We start from the raw sequence: 18,225 nt of genomic DNA on the forward strand, positions 1-18,225 counted from the left end.
GTTAATTTTCTCCCCAGTGGGCTGCTTGGGTTTCCAAGGCTCGCCGTCACTGTTATTGTCGGAGTGTCGCGTCGCTCTGGTGCTCTCGCCTGTAGCTCGCCGTCACTGTTATTGTCGGGCTGTCGCGTCGTTGCTTGGGTGCTCTCGCCTATAACTCGATTGCCTAGCCTGTGTTAATTTGCTCTCCAGTGGGCTGCTTGGGTTTCCAAGGCTCGCCGTCACTGTTATTGTCGGAGTGTCGCGTCGCTCGGGTGCTCTCGCCCGTAGCTCGCCGTCACTGTTATTGTCGGGCTGTCGCGTCGTTGCTTGGGTGCTCTCGCCTAAAACTCGATTGCCTAGCCTGTGTTCATTTTCTCCCCAGTGGGCTGCTTGGGTTTCCAAGGCTCGCCGTCACTGTTATTGTCGGAGTGTCGCGTCGCTCTGGTGCTCTCGCCTGTAGCTCGCCGTCACTGTTATTGTCGGGCTGTTGCGTCGTTGCTTGGGTGCTCTCGCCTGAAACTCGATTGCCTAGCCTGTGTTCATTTTCTCTCCAGTGGGCTGCTTGGGTTTCCAAGGCTTGCCTTCACTGTTATTGTCGGGGTGTCGCGTCGCTCGGGTGCTCTCGCCTGTAGCTTGCTGTCACTGTTATTGTCGGGGTGTCGCGTCGTTGCTCAGGTGCTCTCGCCTAAAGCTCGATTGCCTAGCCTACTGATTAATTTGCTTGCAATTAATTTGCCGACATGCTAAGCGCCCATAGTGTGTCGCCTTCATGGCCTCCCTGCAGGCGGAGGATGGCCATGACCAGTGTGCATGAACTGTAGTTTCATGCCTCATGCACTGAGGCTAGCTAGGTTGGCTGAGGTGGAGGGCAGACCAGGGTTGCCCCCTTCGGGTCTTGGTCAGATTAAAGCCCTCCTACAGAACCTCCAACCAGCTCAGGGGGTACCAGCCGCGGCCCCTGCGGCTGCGCAACCCACTTATACAGAGGATGACATGCTGTTTACAGCTGCGTCCTGTAGCCTCTTTGCAGAGGAGGAAGAGCAAGCGTCCCTTGCCTCTCAGGCGTTCTCTCAAGGGTCTCGGGGCTGCTCGGCTAGAGGGTCAGTGTCCGGCCGCGACACTGTTAGACCAGCCGTGCGAATGGCCCTGGCAAGGCTGGGGTTGGATGAAGCTCCTGTTTCATCTGCACCTGTGAACGCCTTTTTTCCACAGGCCGCTCAACCTTCCGTTTTCTCTTTGCCCCCCTCTGAGCCCTACATCGCAGAGCTTCATAGATGCTGGCCAGATTCAAGGGCTCTCTCCCAGCGCACTAGTGATGGCAGAGGTCTGGCAACTAGGGCCAATGCTGATTCTTATGGCTTGGACCGGTTGGCTCCGATTGAGCCTGCTATAGCGTCCCTGGTTGTCTCCCCGGACGAGGCTCTGAGAACCGATGCGCGCTGCCCTCGGCCCCAGTGCCGGATTACAGATGACCTCCTTACCAGGAGTTGCTGCCCGTGTGGGACGTCTTGGGAATTTGCTTTCTCACATCGTTCTGGCGCTGTCTCAGACTATACAGGGGTCAGGTGCTGATCCTTTAGCACAGACCCTCAGTGATGCTTCACTGCAAACTTTTGCGTACATGACTAGGGAGCTAGGCAGGTTAATGTCAACTGTTACGTTGGCGCGCCGCCAGGTTTGGCTGGCGCAGTCACCCCTGTCGGAGGTGTGTCGACGGACCCTCCGTTCTCTTCCAGTGGTCCCAGGCCAGACGTTTGGGCCAGCTGCTCTTCAGGCCCTGGAGCGTACAGGTGTACGCTCCAGGTGTGTACAGGTTGGCCAGGCTAGCCAGCAGTTTGCTAGCTTACGGCGTGCACCTCGGCTTCATTCTAGGCCGGTGGCCTCTGCGGTACCCCGTGCCAATAGCTCTCAACCACGTTCAGGTGGACAATTGAGGGGCCAGCACTTCTCAGCACGGGCTGACCAGCGCCGTAGCTCTGCGCCGCGGGTGGCATTTCAGGCGCCAAGAGGTTCGGCGCCCAACCGCCGCCCCCTTCAGGTAGGTACTAAAGTCCAAGGGCCAGTCGTCGGGCGCTTTTCTGAGCAGCACCTGAGCTACTGGCAAGAGCAGACCACAGACCCTTGGATAGTGTCCACACTATCCAACGGGGACATGCTCCAATTCCGACGCCGGCCCCCAACTTTCAGCGGGATCAAGGTTACCGTGGTCACCAATCCCGACAGATCCCTGGTCCTGAGACAGGAAGTAGCCACCCTCCTTGGGAAGGGTGCTATCGAAGTAGTAGAACCACAAGAACAGCTCGATGGGTTCTACTCAACCTACTTTCTGGTACCGAAGAAGGATGGCGGGTTTCGCCCCATTCTGGACTTGAGAGGGCTGAATCAGTCCCTCAAGGTTCTTCCCTTCCACATGCTGCATGTTGCGGACGTCCTCCAGGCTATCGCTCAGGGGGACTGGTTCGTATCAATAGACCTGAAAGACGCTTACTTTCACGTCTCTATTACCCAATGTCGCAGGCGGTTCCTCCGCTTTGTTTTTCTGGGCAAGGTGTACCAGTTCAGGGTTCTTCCGTTCGGGCTGTCTCTGGCCCCGCGTATATTTACACGGTGTGTAGCAGCAGCCCTGTCACCATTACAGGCCACAGGTATGGCGATACTGCCATACCTGGACGACTGGTTGGTCATTTCCCCAACTCGGGAGCAGGCGGTCAGGGACACAGCCATGCTCCTCAGCCATGTGGACCGGCTTGGCCTTATGGTCAACTTTACCAAGTGCAACCTTACACCATGTCGGGTTGTGAGCTATCTGGGGCTGGTGCTCGACTCGGTGGCCATGCGAGCCTGCCTCTCTCCAAAGCGCGTAGCTACCATTTTGCAGCTGCTACAGCGCTTCAGGCGGGGGAGGTTGCTGGAATACAGCCTCTTCCTGCGACTGATAGGTATGCTGACCTCAGCATCCATGGTGGTCCCACTAGGCCTTCTGGAATTGCGTACCCTGCAGATCTGGGTGAATGGTCTCCGCTTGGACCCCAAGTGGCAGAGACTCAAGATGGTCAGGGTGTCTGGGCGGTGCCTTCGGGCCCTCAGACTCTGGAAAGAGAGGGCATACCTGTTTGCGTGGTCGCCCTTAGGGAGGATAGCTTCCCGGCGGGAGGTTGTGGAGACGGACGCCTCCCTTTCCGGCTGGGGTGCAGTATGGCAGTGCAGGACTGTCAGAGGCCAGTGGGATGCCCAGCAGAGACTGGAGCATATAAATGTGCTGGAACTCCTTGCGGTGTTCTTAGCTCTCAGGCACTTCCTTCCAGTTCTGAGGGACCGACATGTTCTTGTCCGGATAGACAACACCTCCACAGTCTACCACGTCAACCATCAGGGGGGCACCAGATCGAGGCAGAGCCTGCGGGTCACGCAAAGGCTCCTTCCGTGGGCGTTCCCCCATTTTCTAAGCCTGAGGGCTGTCCATGTTCCAGGTGTCCGGAACACAGCGGCAGACCTTCTCTCTCGCCAAGGGCCACCCCCCGGAGAGTGGAGACTCCATCCGGAGGTGGTGGGGATGATTTGGGACAGGTATGGCAGGGCAGTGGCGGATCTCTTTGCTTCCGAAGAGACCACCCACTGTCCCCTTTGGTTCTCCTTGACGGAGAGGACCAGTCCCCTAGGGCAGGACGCTCTGGCTTATGCTGGGCCAGACAGCCTGCTTTATGCATTTCCCCCAATTCCAGCGTGGCTGTTACAGCCTACTTCTGGTGGCTCCACATTGGCCAGGAAGGCCATGGTTCACCATTATTGAAACTCCTCAACGGAGGGCCTTGGTGCCTCCCAGAGAGACAGGACCTTCTGTCTCAGGTAGGCGGACGCATATGGCACACGAATCCGGGCCGCCTGCGGCTGTGCGTGTGGCCCCTGAGAGACAGGACCCGCTGCTGACGTCTTGCGCCCAGTGGTGCGTGGCGCGGGGCGAAGTCCTGGAGACTTGCTCAGTGGTAGTGATACTACACTTTCTGCAGTCTGTGTTGGACAACAGAAGAGCTGCGTCTACCCTGCGCGTTATATGGCCGCGATCTCGGCCACACACGCAAGGGTGGATAACCAGACGGTAGGGTCCCACTACCTAATCAGGCAGTTTCTGAAGGGGGCCCAGAGGCTTCAACCGCCGCGATCCCTGAGGGCACCATCATGGGACCTGCAAGTAGCTCTGAGGTCCTTATGTCTACCCCCATTTGAGCCACTAAGTCAGGCAGACCTGACGCGGCTGTCCATGAAGACGGCATTTCTCCTTGCCATTGCGACTGCAAAACGGGTCGTGAACTCCATGCCTTGTCAGTGAGCCAGGCATGTTTGCGCTGGCACGCAGATGGGTCAGGAGTGGTGCTCTGGCCGAACCCATCCTTCCTACCCAAACGATTGTCTCCCCATCATGTAAACCAATCAATGGAGTTGGCTGCTTTCAATCCCCCAGGCTCTCCAGGGGGTGCAGAAAGAGTGTCAGACCTGTTGTGCCCGGTGCGGGCGCTTAGGGCATATGTTGAAGCGACAACCAGCTTGCGTAAGACGGATAACCTCTTTGTCTGTTACGGGGGCTGCAGGAAGGGGGCTCCCCTGTCGAAACAGAGACTCTCCCACTGGGTTGTGGATGTGGTCTTGAATGCCTATAGGGCACAGGGGCTCCCTGGGCCCCGTTGCCGTTAAGTGCCACTCTACCAGGAGTATGGCTACATCATGGGCTGCCTTGATGGGGGTTCCACTTCAGGACATTTGCTCCACGGCTACATGGTCCTCATCATGTACGTTTGCCCGATACTACAGGGTTAATGTCGCTGCTCCTCATCCTGTGGCGACGGCTGTCTTGTCGACGGCTTCGAGCCCTTGATTGAAGTGAGCACTCTTCGTGACCTTTTTGGTATTAGTCATCCAGTGCTAAAGCACCGCCTCTGGCGGTCAGTAGGAATGAAATAGAACGATAGTTACGTATGTAACTACGGTTCTATGAATTCCGGATGACCGCCAGAGTTCTCTGTCACTCAGACTTCTCAGATTCCGCGAGAAGATCCAGTTGGAACAGAACCTCGGGTGACTCCGGAATATATAGACTTTCTCGGGTCACCCAGGTGTCACAGGTGACTTTTTTGGTATAATTACTCGACCTGCGCATGCGCGAGATGGAACATCAGTGCTAAAGCACCGCCTCTGGCGGTCATCCGGAATTCATAGAACCGTAGTTACATACGTAACTATCGTTTTGGTGTCTGTAGCTATAATGCAAATGAGGAGGAGCGAGGCGGGTCAAGGAGGAGGGTGGGGGTGTGGCCCTGAGCAGCTTGCAGCCACGGTACCATGCGCTCTGTTTACAGTGGATATATCGCAATGGCGAGGCGCACACAGCCTTTAGCCGTGTTTTGTAAATATTCTAGAACACATGGGAGTCCTGGAGCTCTATATCGAAATAATATCCTATACATAGATATCTATATCATATAATATATATTATCACGGCCGAAAGCTGAGTGAGCCGATAATATGAATCTCAAACGACCTCGTTGGGTTCTCCGACGTTCCTGGTTCTTCTACATCCACATCAATGTGAAGTAGACTGAACCGCGACAAGGAGGAGAAGGGGATGGTTGCCGGGCAGCGCTTAGGCAGCTCCGCCTCCTGCAGCGCCGAGGTGGTGGTCCCTCGGCAGCGGTCAGCGCTTAGGCACCTCCGCCTCCTGCAGCGCCGAGGCGGTGGTCCCTCGGCAGCGGGCAGTGGGGCTCAAGGGGGAGACATCCGCCGCCAACAATCCCTTTCTCCTCCATGTCGTGGTTCATGTTCTTGAGAGAGTCAAAGCCAAAGTTCCTTTCTCCCAATTCATTCTCAACCATGGCTGAGATAACCCCCACTACGAGTCTCGTTCTAGAAATACCAGAGACGAGAGTCCGACGTGTTATGCGCCATAACACCAAAAGCAGAACGGTTATCTAAATAACAAGGAAGTTTAAAATACTTGCGTTACAGTCCTGGAGCTCTATATCTAAATAATATCATATAATACATATTATCACGGCCAAAAGCTGTGTGCGCCTCCAGACGATAGAAAACCTCATAAAGTGAAGTTTTCATGCCATGGCACCTTTAACTCACAGTTCCTTACATGTTCTGTTTATTGTGTGCAAAGGCTGAATGGCTGTCATCTGTCAGAGACATGCTGTGAAGCTGTGGCCTCAGTTCTCAGCTCCAACTCCTCTAGTCTGAGAGAGCTGGACCTGAGTACCAATGATCTGCAGGATTCAGGAGTGAAGCTGCTCTCTGCTGGACTGGGGAGTCCACACTGTGCACTGCAAACTCTCAGGTCAGTTTTACTTAACAGTTACACTACAAGTTCCACATCAGAGGACTTTGAACAGATTTACCTCCAGAAAGTGAACGGGTCTAAATAAATAAGTAGAATATGTCCTCTCAGGGCTAAAGACACATTTTCTACTGGTGCCAATTACTTTTTCATTTGGTGGCAACCTAACAAATGTGGTCGCACCCCTTTATTAGACGGGATAATATCCTTGGTCACGTACAATCCATCTGTCTCCATTCATGTGAACAGATTCACTCACTTTAAATAAGCTGTTTATGTTTTGATTGCATAGGGGGTCTTTTTGCCAGCGCCTCGATATCTCTTTCCTCACCAACCAACTCTTTATCCTCCTCCTCCTCCTCCTCAATCAAATAGCTACTAATAATAGCCGGCTGCTGATTGGATAATATACTCAAATTAGGATTTAACCTCTTCTCTGGGTCATCCAGAATAGTGCATTTCTTCACAGGCAATTGAATAACGCTAGTGCTGCGGTGACATTTCAATGTAACTTTGCACAAAGTTCAACCCAATATTTTAATCTTCTGATCAAAGCAGAGTGTCTTATTGAGAACTTAAAGGGGTAGTTCGGAATTTTGGACATAGGGCCTGATTCCCAAGTGAGCATTGGTATTCTATATCACTGGAGACAGTTTTCAACACATTTCATACAGTCCTTCTAGTTGCAGAGTTCGCTCGTGCTAGGCTAGCGCAAGTCAACGGGCAATGCTAGCCTGCTATTAAAAACAGTCTTACCCACTCCACAGTACACCTGAGGTAAATCAATTATAACGACAGACTATAAATCTAAATGTCTGTTTATAGAATAATGTTAGAAATAAAACCAACCTTGCATTGCATTGCATTTTGAGGGAATTGCGGGGTCTCAGCAGCAGTGTTTATATTCCTGTACGTAGGCTACGGCAGCGGCGGACTGATACCTAGGTTACCTGCCGCTGTCATTGCTACAAACGCAGAGTACAGTGAACGAAGGAATTCTATAAGCGTATTCAATTAACAAGATATGCCCACGTTTGGAGGAGTTAGCGATGCATCTGCTTTTGAAGACGATTATGAGGAATTTGTTGTATCCAACGAGAACCGTACATGTACGAGCCGGTGTTTTGATGTCCAAGCCAGCAGCAACAAGCCACAGTTGAGTCCTTTCTGGATCTCGCACTGGAAATTGGTGGAAACTTTGTGGTACCCATCTGTACCGTTTATTTCTACAATTTCTAAAAGCACACTGACCCATCATGTTGCCTAGTCGTTCAATTGCGCTTCTGTCCCACGCTTCTCTGTTTACGTTCTTCTGTCGTGATTCGGTTACAAACCTAACCAGCGCATAGTAAAATTCCGCCTCTAGTAGTCCCTCGAAAGTAGTCCCTCGATGATTCATGCGATGCAAGGTTAGTTTTATTTCTAACATTATTCTATCAACACAGACATTTAAATCTATAGTCTGGCGTTATAATTGATTTACCTCGGGTGTACTGTGGAGTGGGTAAGACTGTTTTTAATAGCAGGCTAGCATTGCCCGTTGACTTGCGCTAGCCTAGCACGAGCGAACTCTGCAACTAGAAGGACTGTATGAAATGTGTTGAAAACTGTCTCCAGTGATATAGAATACCAATGCTCACTTGGGAATCAGGCCATATGTCCAAAATTCCGAACTACCCCTTTAAGTGGGTCGTGTTTCCCAATAGAGCGATCACACCGGCGCCGAAATAAAGCCGCGCTTCAACTCAGCACTGAACTATATCTTGGCAGTCTGCATGCATTGCAGCGCCATTACCACTCATCTTATCACACACGAGACCTAGGGCCCTATCTTGCATCCGGCGCAATTTAATTTCTCACTGGCGCATGTGTCGTTGGTAGTTTGCAACTGGCGCAGAGCGTTCTTTTCCCTCCTGCGCCACACGTTAATCAATTAGGGAATGATCTTGCGCCCCAAGGGGCGGTTCGGCGAAAGGAGGAGGCGTGTTCTGGCGCTAACGTTCCCTGGTGCTATTTTGCAGTTTCAGAAATCACTTGCGCCACAAACCAGGAAATACCTGGTTTAAAGTCAGTTTCGCGTTGTTCAGATGCTATTTTAAGGGCGCATGCATAATGTTGCTTGTGCTCCTCGCGCATACACTTTGCTTCTCTCATCTACCTAGCCACACATTCTTGGGAAATTATTATAACAGCTGATACAGCGGTAATAAGTTGTACTTTTAAATCAATGCATCTGCAAGCACCATACAGCAAACACATATTTTCTTAACACAGACATCGTGTACATGCCCATAACTTTTAGGATTGATGAGTATTTGATCGTGAGAAAACATTGTTTTACCGCGAGTGAGTGTTAAAAAGGATGAATGAATTCGGGTGCGTGTGTGTGCGTCTATCTGTTTAAAAACACGCAAAGTTTGTTAATGATAGTATAAGGTGTTTGTTTTAGTATATTCCTATTCTACTCATAATCATGTGGTCAGATAGTAAGGTGGACTTTAGACGTGTTCAGTTAGATTTAATAACAGTTTCTTCTTAGATCTCGGCCTTTTTAGGGACATCTTCAGGAGTTTTGTTGAATATTTAGTTATCTGACCTCATATTTTATAGATCTACTGTACTGACATTTAGTCAAACTAATATAACACATCTAATAACAAGTTTCAAATAAAACATGAACCACAGTTGCTAACATGTTATGTTTGATTTGTATGAGGTGTGTGTTATAACATTTCTATTCCACTTATCCACTTACTTAATGATTTATTAAGGTTTAGTAACAGCCTCTTCATAATTTTTTAAGGGAAGTATAATGTTACAATTTGTTTATGAACTATGTGAAATCGAACTCTTAATATTTAAAGATCCAGTTTATTAACATTCATTATATTTTTCGTTCATGTGTGTTAAATTACTTTGGTTTCAATGATCTTAAAACATTGTTTACAGTTCCTAACATGTTGTGTTTATTATGTGTGAAGGCTGAATGGCTGTCATCTGTCAGAGACATGCTGTGAAGCTCTGGCCTCAGTTCTCAGCTCCAACTCCTCTAGTCTGAGAGAGCTGGACCTGAGTAGCAATGATCTGCAGGATTCAGGAGTGAAGCTGCTCTCTGCTGGACTGGGGAGTCCACACTGTACACTGGAAACTCTCAGGTCAGTTTTACTCAATGGTCAAACAGTTACACCACAAGTTCCACATCAGAGGAAGTTAACAGGTCTAAATTAGTCAAATATGTCCTTTCTGGGCTCAAGACACATTTTCTACTGGTGCACTTAACTTTCTCATTTAGTGGCACCCTAACAAATGTGGACACATCCCTTAATTAAACATGTCCTTGGTCACGTACCATCAACCTGTGTCCATTCATGTGATTCACTCACTTTAAATCAGTTGTTATTGTTTTGATTGCATGGGGGTCTTTTTCTGTTTTTACCGCCAGAGCCTCAACATCTCTTTCCTCACCAACCAACTCTTCGTCGTCCTCCTCTTCTATCAAATACCTACTAATAATAACTAGCTGCTGATTGGATAATAACTCCAATTAGGATTTATTTTCTTCACTGGATCATCCAGAATAGTGCATTTCTTCACAGGCTCTTGAATAGCGCTAGTGCTGCGGAAACATTTCAATGAAACTTTGCAGAAAGTACAAACCAGTGTTTTAGTTTTCTGATCAAAGCAGAGTGCCTTCGTGAGAACTTGTGTGGGTCGCGCTTTCCAATAGAGCGATCACACCGGCGCCGCAATAGAGCCAAGCTTTAATTCAGCACTGAACTAAACCTGGTAGTTCATGAAACTTCATAATACCTTTTTGAACTATAATGATATGATTTGTTTATAAACTATGTGAAATCTAACTCTTAATATTTAAAGATCCAGTTTATTAACATGTTCATTTATTAACATTGTAATTCTGTTTTAATCATCCTAAAACATTAATCAGAGTTCCTAACATGTTCTGTTTATTGTGTGGGAAGGTTGAATGTAGTTAAATGAATAAATCATCTCTATTTAAAGTTTTCAACAGGTCCTTCATTATGTTAACAGTAAAAGATGCAAGTTACTTAAATCACAGTTCCTACCGTGTTCTGTTTATTGTGTGTACAGGCTGAATGGCTGTCATCTGTCAGAGAGCTGCTGTGAAGCTCTGGCCTCAGTTCTCAGCTCCAACACCTTTAGTCTGAGAGGGCTGGACCTGAGTTCCAATGATCTGCAGGATTCAGGAGTGAAGCTGCTCTCGGTTGGACTGGGGAGTCCACACTGTACACTGGAAACTCTCAGGTCAGTTTTACTCAACAGTTACACCACAAGTTCCACATCAGAGGACATTCAACAGATTTACCTCTAGAAACATAATAATTCTTGTGTGTGTGTGTGTGTGTGTTTGTTTGTATTTGTGTGTGTGTGTGTGTGTGTGTGTGTGTGTGTGTGTGTGTGTGTGTGTGTGTGTGTGTGTGTGTGTGTGTGTGTGTGTGTGTGTGTGTGTGTGTGTGTAGCCTGTCTGGCTGCCTGGTCACACAGGAAGGCTGTGCTTCTCTGGCCTCAGCTCTGAGCTCCAACCCCTTCCATCTGAGCGAGCTGGACCTGAGCTACAATCACCCAGGAGACTCCGGAGCTGCGCTGCTCTCTGCTGTAGTGGAGGATCCACGCTGGAGACTGGACACTCTCAGGTATGGAGAGGACAGCTCACCACTCAGGGATTAAGTCTCCTATTGAAGCCGCTGTTAGATTAAGTGGTTTGAAAAGGCAGCTGTATCTCATGTTGTGTGGAACGTGATCAGACAGCAGATGATGAAGGTGAATATTTCAACATGCTGCTCTCAATTTGATTCCCCCCCAGTTTGGAGCACTGTGGAGTGTGGAGGCTGAAACCAGCTCTAAAGAAGTGTAAGTGTCTGTTTGATTCATCACAACACACACTCACTATTGAGAAAGTCCATCCACACAGTAGGATGTGACGTCCGGTCATTACCATATGGACTTCTGTATACGAATGTGTAGCTATGTTTCCCTGTGTTTATGTATGTCAATCTTCTTTGAGTCGGTGTGTGTAAGTATGTGTACATGTCTATGTATATTATGTATGAACCAGGTCTATGGTACCAACAGTTAGTTTCCAGCCTGTATGTGAGCTCAGCTGGTTCAGTCTGTGGTTTACACAGGTGGAATACAATGGATGTGTATTGTAACATTTCAAAGTCTAATATCTTGAAAACGATGTCGACTATAGCTTAGAAATTTGAGAGGAGGAATAAGCTCACCATGTTGAACGTTTTGGTGTACAAAATTTGTATGTTGTGTAAATATTGCGGGAGTAGATTCAGTTCATGCATTTTCAAGGCTTCAATGTTTGAATGGGACAGCCACTCACACACACATGGGATTTACATTTAAGTTTAACTTAAATGATTGTATAACCAATGTTCACAACTATTTCTAAAGCTATAGCACACTAGTCCACTATAGTAGTTCTGACATGATTTAGTCTTTCTAGGTTAGTTGATGTTTGTAGAGTAGATGAACGTGAAGAAGAAGAAGAAAATGCAAGAGTAACAGTTCTAGGGATGTTGATGATGGTGATGGTGGTGGTGATGATGATGATGATGATGATGATGATGATGATGATGATGATGAAGAATGGTTCAGCAGCTCATCATGTCTTGTTCTCCCTTAGATGACTTTGAACTCACATTGGACCCAAAGACAGCCTACAGACGACTCTCTCTGTCTGAGGACAACAGAAAGGTGACGCGGGTAAGAGAGGACCAGTCGTATCCGGATCACCCAGAGAGATTTGACTACTGGTACCAGGTGTTGTGTAGAGAGGGTCTGACTGGCCGCTGTTACTGGGAGGTAGAGTGGAAAGGATTTGTTGTTATGGGAGTGACATACAGAGGAATCACAAGGAGAGGAGGGGGTGTAGACAGCGAGCTTGGAAAGAACAACAAGTCCTGGCGTCTTCTTTGTTGTTTTGGTTGTTACATTGCCGTGCACAACGGTAGAGGAACAGCCATACGTCTCCCCCCCGCTGGCTCCACCAGAGTAGGAGTGTATCTGGACCGGCCTGCTGGCTCTCTGTCCTTCTACAGAGTGTCCCCAGGTGGAGGAGGGTCCTCAGACACACTGACACACATCCACACCTTCAAGGCCTCCTTCACCCAGGAGAACCTCCTCCCTGCGTTTGGGTTATGGGGAGATGAGGGTGACTCAGCGTCTCAAGTTACACTGTGTAAGTTATAGTCTCTCTCTCTCTCTCTCTCTCTCTCTCTCTCTCTCTCTCTCTTTCTCTCTCTCTCTCTCTCTCTCTCTCTCTCCGAGTCTGAGGACATACATGAATACACACATGCATATATTAACGCACACACACACATATATTAACACAAACACGTGTGCATATATTACACACACATGCATATATAAACACATACACACATGTACAGACACACACACATATTAAGACACGCAAATACACACACACATATAAACACATGCTCGCACGCACACACACACACACATAAACACACATGCGTGCGCACACACAAAACGCTTATATAAACACACATGACACGTGTATATGAACACACACACACATATATGAACACATACACGTATATATGAACACACTCACCCGCGCACGCTCACACACACACAAATACACAAATTATGTAAACACACACACACACATGCATATGTAAAGGCACGCACACACACACACACACACACACACACACATATATAAACACTCAAATATACACAAACATGCGCACATACACATGCAGTTATGAACACACACACACACATGCAGATATAAACACACACACATACACGCAGATGTGAACACACACGCGCACGCATGCATTTGCAATGAACACACACACACCAACACAGACTACACACACATCTATATATAAACACACACACACACTCTGTGTTTCGTAATTAAAGTCCATGTACTCATGTACGTTTTCTTGGGCTTCTGAAAGTTGATTAATTATTGATTGATGGTAAATCTACACATGTATATGCTACAATACTGTGTATGTTTTCAGACGTTAATAGTTTCATACGGCACGGCTCTGATATCAGTTTATATTTTGAGCCTTTTTAAGCCTAACATAAAGCAGATTTAATATTATATTCATAATGCAAGCGGTCTGGGAAAGGCTGTTGATCATGTCGTGATGACTTTAAACTGAGCATTGATTTCTTGTGTTCTGGTGGGAACAACACAGCAGCAGAATGTTTATGATTAGTAATGCATAACTGTTTATGATTAGTTATGTCTGCTGCTTTTATTGTTTAAGTCCTTGTATTTATTGTGTTCATGTAATTGACTGTTCTTCTATTGTTTGAGTCCTTGTGTTTATTGTGTACATGTTAGGGACTGTTTTTCTGTTTGGTTAATAAAGCATAATGGTGATAATCAACTCAGAGGATCCACTGAATGTTGTCTGTGTTCAGCAGAGGATCAGTTTACACTTTAAGGTCGGGGTTCACTGAATAAAAAGCACAGCAGAGGCTTTGTCTACCCTACAAGGTCTGTAGTCTCTGTTGGTCTGTAGTCTCTGTAGGTTTGTAGTCTCTGTAGGTCTGTAGTCTCTGTAGGTCTGTAGTCTTTGTAGGAGGTCTGAAGTCTCTGTAGAAGGTCTGTAGTCTCTCTGTAGAAGGTCTGTGTAGGGCTGTAGTCTCTGTAGAAGGTCTTTAGTCTCTCTGTAGAAGGTGTGAAGTCTCTCTGTAGGGCTGTAGTCTCTGTAGAAGGTCTTTAGGGTCTCTGTGGAAGGTCTGTAGTCTCTGTAGGTCTGTAGTCTCTGTGGAAGGTCTGTAGTCTCTGTAGGAGTTCTGTAGGTCTCTGTAGAATGTCTGTAGTCTCTCTGTAGAAGGTCTGTCTCTCTGTAGAAGGTCTGTAGTCTCTGTAGAAGGTCTGTAGTCTCTGTATACGGTCTGTAGTCTCTGTAGGTCTGTAGTCTCTGTAGAAGGTCTTCAGTCTCTCTGTAGAAGGTGTGAAGTCTCTCTGTAGGGCTGTAGTCTCTGTAGAAGGTCTTTAGGGTCTCTGTAGAAGGTCTGTAGTCTCTGTGGGAGGTCTGTAGGTCTCTGTAGAAGGTCTGTAGTCTCTGTAGAAGGTCTGTAGTCTCTGTATACGGTCTGTAGTCTCTGTAGGTCTGTAGTCTCTGTATACGGTCTGTAGTCTCTCTGTAGGGCTGTAGTCTCTGTAGAAGGTCTGTAGTCTCTGTATGTCTCTGTAGAAGGTCTGTAGTCTCTGTAGGAGTTCTGTAGGTCTCTGTAGAAGGTCTGTAGTCTCTGTAGAAGGTCTGTAGGTCTCTGTAGAAGGTCTGTAGTCTCTTTATACGGTCCGTAATCTCTCTGTAGAAGGTCTGTAGTCTCTGTAGAAGGTCTGTAGTCTCTGTAGGTCTGTAGTCTCTCTGTAGAAGGTCTGTAGTCTCTGTATACGGTCTGTAGTCTCTCTGTAGAAGGTGTGAAGTCTCTGTATGCCGAACATGGAGGTGGAAGAGGCGTTGATGTGCTTCTTTAACCACATAGCCGGTGTGTTGGTCCCAGGTGACTGCATCACTGCATGGAACGTATCCACTGGGTTCAGAGGTCAAAGGTCAGAGCGCTGAATCCCCAGGAGGAGAGCTATGAGGGTCGTGTTGGAGCGCTCCGGTTCAGAACAAGTGGAGAACCTGGCGTTCTTGGGAAGAAAATGAACAAAAAAATAAAGAATAAAGATTCTGAAACCCTAAACCCTCTGAATACTGAGTGACATCACGTTACAATGGTTGTAAGCTCTGCTGCTTTGATAAGACCAGCGACGCGGGAAGTGGGGGTGCTTAGGGTGCTGCAACACCCCCCCCCCCCTGGCGGCCCCTGGCTGTAACTGCAAGTGAGAAAGTTTTCTGAACAAATCAATACTTTTATTTATTTTTGTATAATTTTATCATACAACATGATTTTTCATTAAATTATTGACATCCACCCTTTTTATGATATTTATGATATTATCATTTCATTTTATTTCGAACATTGTCTGTGTAGGCTGACGTAGGCTATGACGCACAACGCAGAACTGTCCATTGCTGAATATGGTACTATACTGATTTTACATAAGCATGTTGGTGTTCAACATCTGTTGTAGTGAACATCTTAAAACTGGTGTAAAATGTTGCTGCCATATTAAAGGCACCCAGTGCAACTTTATGTAAACATTCAATGAAAAATAAACATTCAATTTCTAGTCTTTTTTACACGTAGTAAGTTTCAATAACTCCATACCATTACATATCGACATTCAAGGAGCAAAGATGAGACGTCGTTGTGTGGTGAGAACTGATAGAAAATCGTAAACAACAACAATCGCCGGTGGGGAGAAGCCATTTTTCCATTGACTGGAAGCCTGCTTTATTTATTGTAGGTTACAAAAAATAAAGAAAATGGCGGCATTGTTGTTGTTATCGATTTTGTATCAGTTCTCACCACACAACGACGTCTCATCTTTGCTGCTTAAATGTCGGTATGTAATTGTATGGAGTTATTGAAACTTACTACATGTAAAAAAGACTAGAAATTGAATGTTTATTTTTAAGCCTCGAAAGTTGCACTGGGTGCCTTTAATAGACACGTTGAATGTTATCGTTTTGATTCTGGAATCCCGCGCGTAAACTGGTTGGCAAAAAAAGAGCAAAGACGGACGGTTCACTTGACGGAGAAACCGCCACTTTCCTCATATCAGACAACTCGTAACTCTGGATGAAAATGAAGGCTTTCTTTTATTGTAATTTTCCTTTGTAAACCTTTAGAAATAACCTCCTGAATCCTTGTTATAACGCTGTGTATAATTCCGGACCGCAACGGCTTGTCGGCATGTTGTTAGTGTGTGAAATTCAGCACAGTATCAGCCGAGTTGACTCTAATTTCCACATTGTTTACTTGCTAACGTTTGTGAATAACAGTGGCTAGTTGGCAGAACTCTTTTTACACACCAGTAGATTGTTTATCAGAGCGGAGCCCTGAATGTGACGTCACCCGTCATCTCTTCTCTTTAAACAATGGATGTTGCGCAGCATTTATTATGACGTCATTATATAGACTCTCTCTCAGCACCCCCCCCTCGGACTGACTTCCCGCGTCCCTGGTGTAACCCCCTATGTTTTATTCGATACATTTCGACAGTGTTTCCCCTTATGGGTTTTTCATGACGACGGATAAAAAAATGACAGTGTTACCCTTCACGTTCATTTGATAAAAACAACAGTGTTACCCCTTATGTTTTTTTTGATGACGACCAATAAAAAACAACAGTGTTACCCCTTATGTTTTTTTTCCCATGATGACTGATGAAAAACAACAGCTTTACCCCTTATATTTTATTTGACAAGGACAATTTTTTTTTTTTATTCAAATATGTTTTTTTTCATGACGACCAAAAAAGACGACAGCGTTACCCCTTATATTTTATTTGACAAAGACAACAGTGTTACCCCTTAGGTTTTTATTCATGACGACCAATAAAAAAACAACAGTGTTACCCCTTATGTTTTTTTTGATGACGACCAATAAAAAACAACAGTGTTACCCCTTATGTTTTTTTTCATGACGACCAATAAAAAACAACAGTGTTACCCCTTATGTTTTTTTTCATGACGACCAATAAAAAACAACAGTGTTACCACTTATGTTTTTTTTCATGGCGACCAATAAAAAACAACGGTTTTACCCCTTATGTTTTTTTTCATGACGACCAATAAAAAACAACAGTGTTACCCCTCATGTTTTTTTTCATGGCGACCAATAAAAAACAACAATGTTATGCCTTATGTTTTTATCCATGACGACCAATAAAAAAACAACAGTGTTACCCCTTATGTTTTTATCCATGACGACCAATAAAAAAACAACAGTGTTACCCCTTATGTTTTTTTCATGACGACCAATAAAAAAACGACAGTGAAACAACAGAAGTCATGTTTTTTTTCATGACGACCAATAAAAACGACAGTTTTACCCATTATGATTTTTTTCACGACGAACAATGAAAAACAACAGTTTTTCATGACGACCAATAAAAAACAACAGTGTTACCCCTTATGTTTTTTTTCATGACGACCAATAAAAAACGACAGTGTTACCCCTTATGTTTTTTTTCATGACGACCAATAAAAAAAACAGTTTTTCATGACGACCAATAAAAAACAACAGTGTTACCCCTTATGTTTTTTTCATGACGACCAATAAAAAAGGACATTGTTATCCCCTTGTGGTTTTTTAATGACGACTAATAAAAAACGACAGTGTTACCCCTTATATTTTATTTGACAAAGACAACAGTGTTACCCCTTATGTTTTTTTTCATGACGACCGATAAAAAACAACAGTGTTACCCCTTATGTTTTTTTTCATGACGACCAATAAAAAACAACAGTGTTACCCCTTATGTTTTATTTCATGGCGACCAATAAAAAACAAAGGTTTTTTTTTTCATGACGACCAATAAAAAACAACAGTGTTACCACTTATGTTTTTTTTCATGGCGACCAATAAAAAACAACGGTTTTACCCCTTATGTTTTTTTTCATGACGACCAATAAAAAACAACAGTGTTACCCCTCATGTTTTTTTTCATGGCGACCAATAAAAAACAACAATGTTATGCCTTATGTTTTTATCCATGACGACCAATAAAAAAACAACAGTGTTACCCCTTATGTTTTTATCCATGACGACCAATAAAAAAACAACAGTGTTACCCCTTATGTTTTTTTTCATGACGACCAATAAAAAAACGACAGTGAAACAACAGAAGTCATGTTTTTTTTCATGACGACCAATAAAAACGACAGTTTTACCCATTATGATTTTTTTCACGACGAACAATGAAAAACAACAGTTTTTCATGACGACCAATAAAAAACAACAGT

General features: G+C 45.8%; 1 protein-coding gene across 9 annotated transcripts in view; it reads left to right on the plus strand.

The window, feature by feature from the left end:
• LOC132447360 (NACHT, LRR and PYD domains-containing protein 3-like) overlaps positions 1–13,740 on the plus strand; it is a 30,203-nt gene extending 16,463 nt beyond the window's left edge. For 7 of the 9 annotated variants that reach the window (XM_060037993.1, XM_060037999.1, XM_060037994.1 and 4 more), the window contains 6 exons: positions 6,137–6,310; positions 9,292–9,465; positions 10,421–10,594; positions 10,810–10,983; positions 11,154–11,200; positions 11,988–13,740. In XM_060037993.1, the coding sequence (XP_059893976.1) occupies positions 6,137–6,310; positions 9,292–9,465; positions 10,421–10,594; positions 10,810–10,983; positions 11,154–11,200; positions 11,988–12,553 (1,309 nt within the window). In that variant the 3' untranslated portion in view covers positions 12,554–13,740. The remainder of the gene's footprint in view (positions 1–6,136; positions 6,311–9,291; positions 9,466–10,420; positions 10,595–10,809; positions 10,984–11,153; positions 11,201–11,987) is intronic. The other 2 variants (XM_060037997.1, XM_060038002.1) reach the window with 2 other exon arrangements.
• Positions 13,741–18,225: the final 4,485 nt, after the last annotated feature.

Source organism: Gadus macrocephalus, chromosome 19 (genome assembly GCF_031168955.1).
Source record: "Gadus macrocephalus chromosome 19, ASM3116895v1".
In the NCBI taxonomy this organism is placed as follows: Eukaryota; Metazoa; Chordata; class Actinopteri; order Gadiformes; family Gadidae; genus Gadus; species Gadus macrocephalus.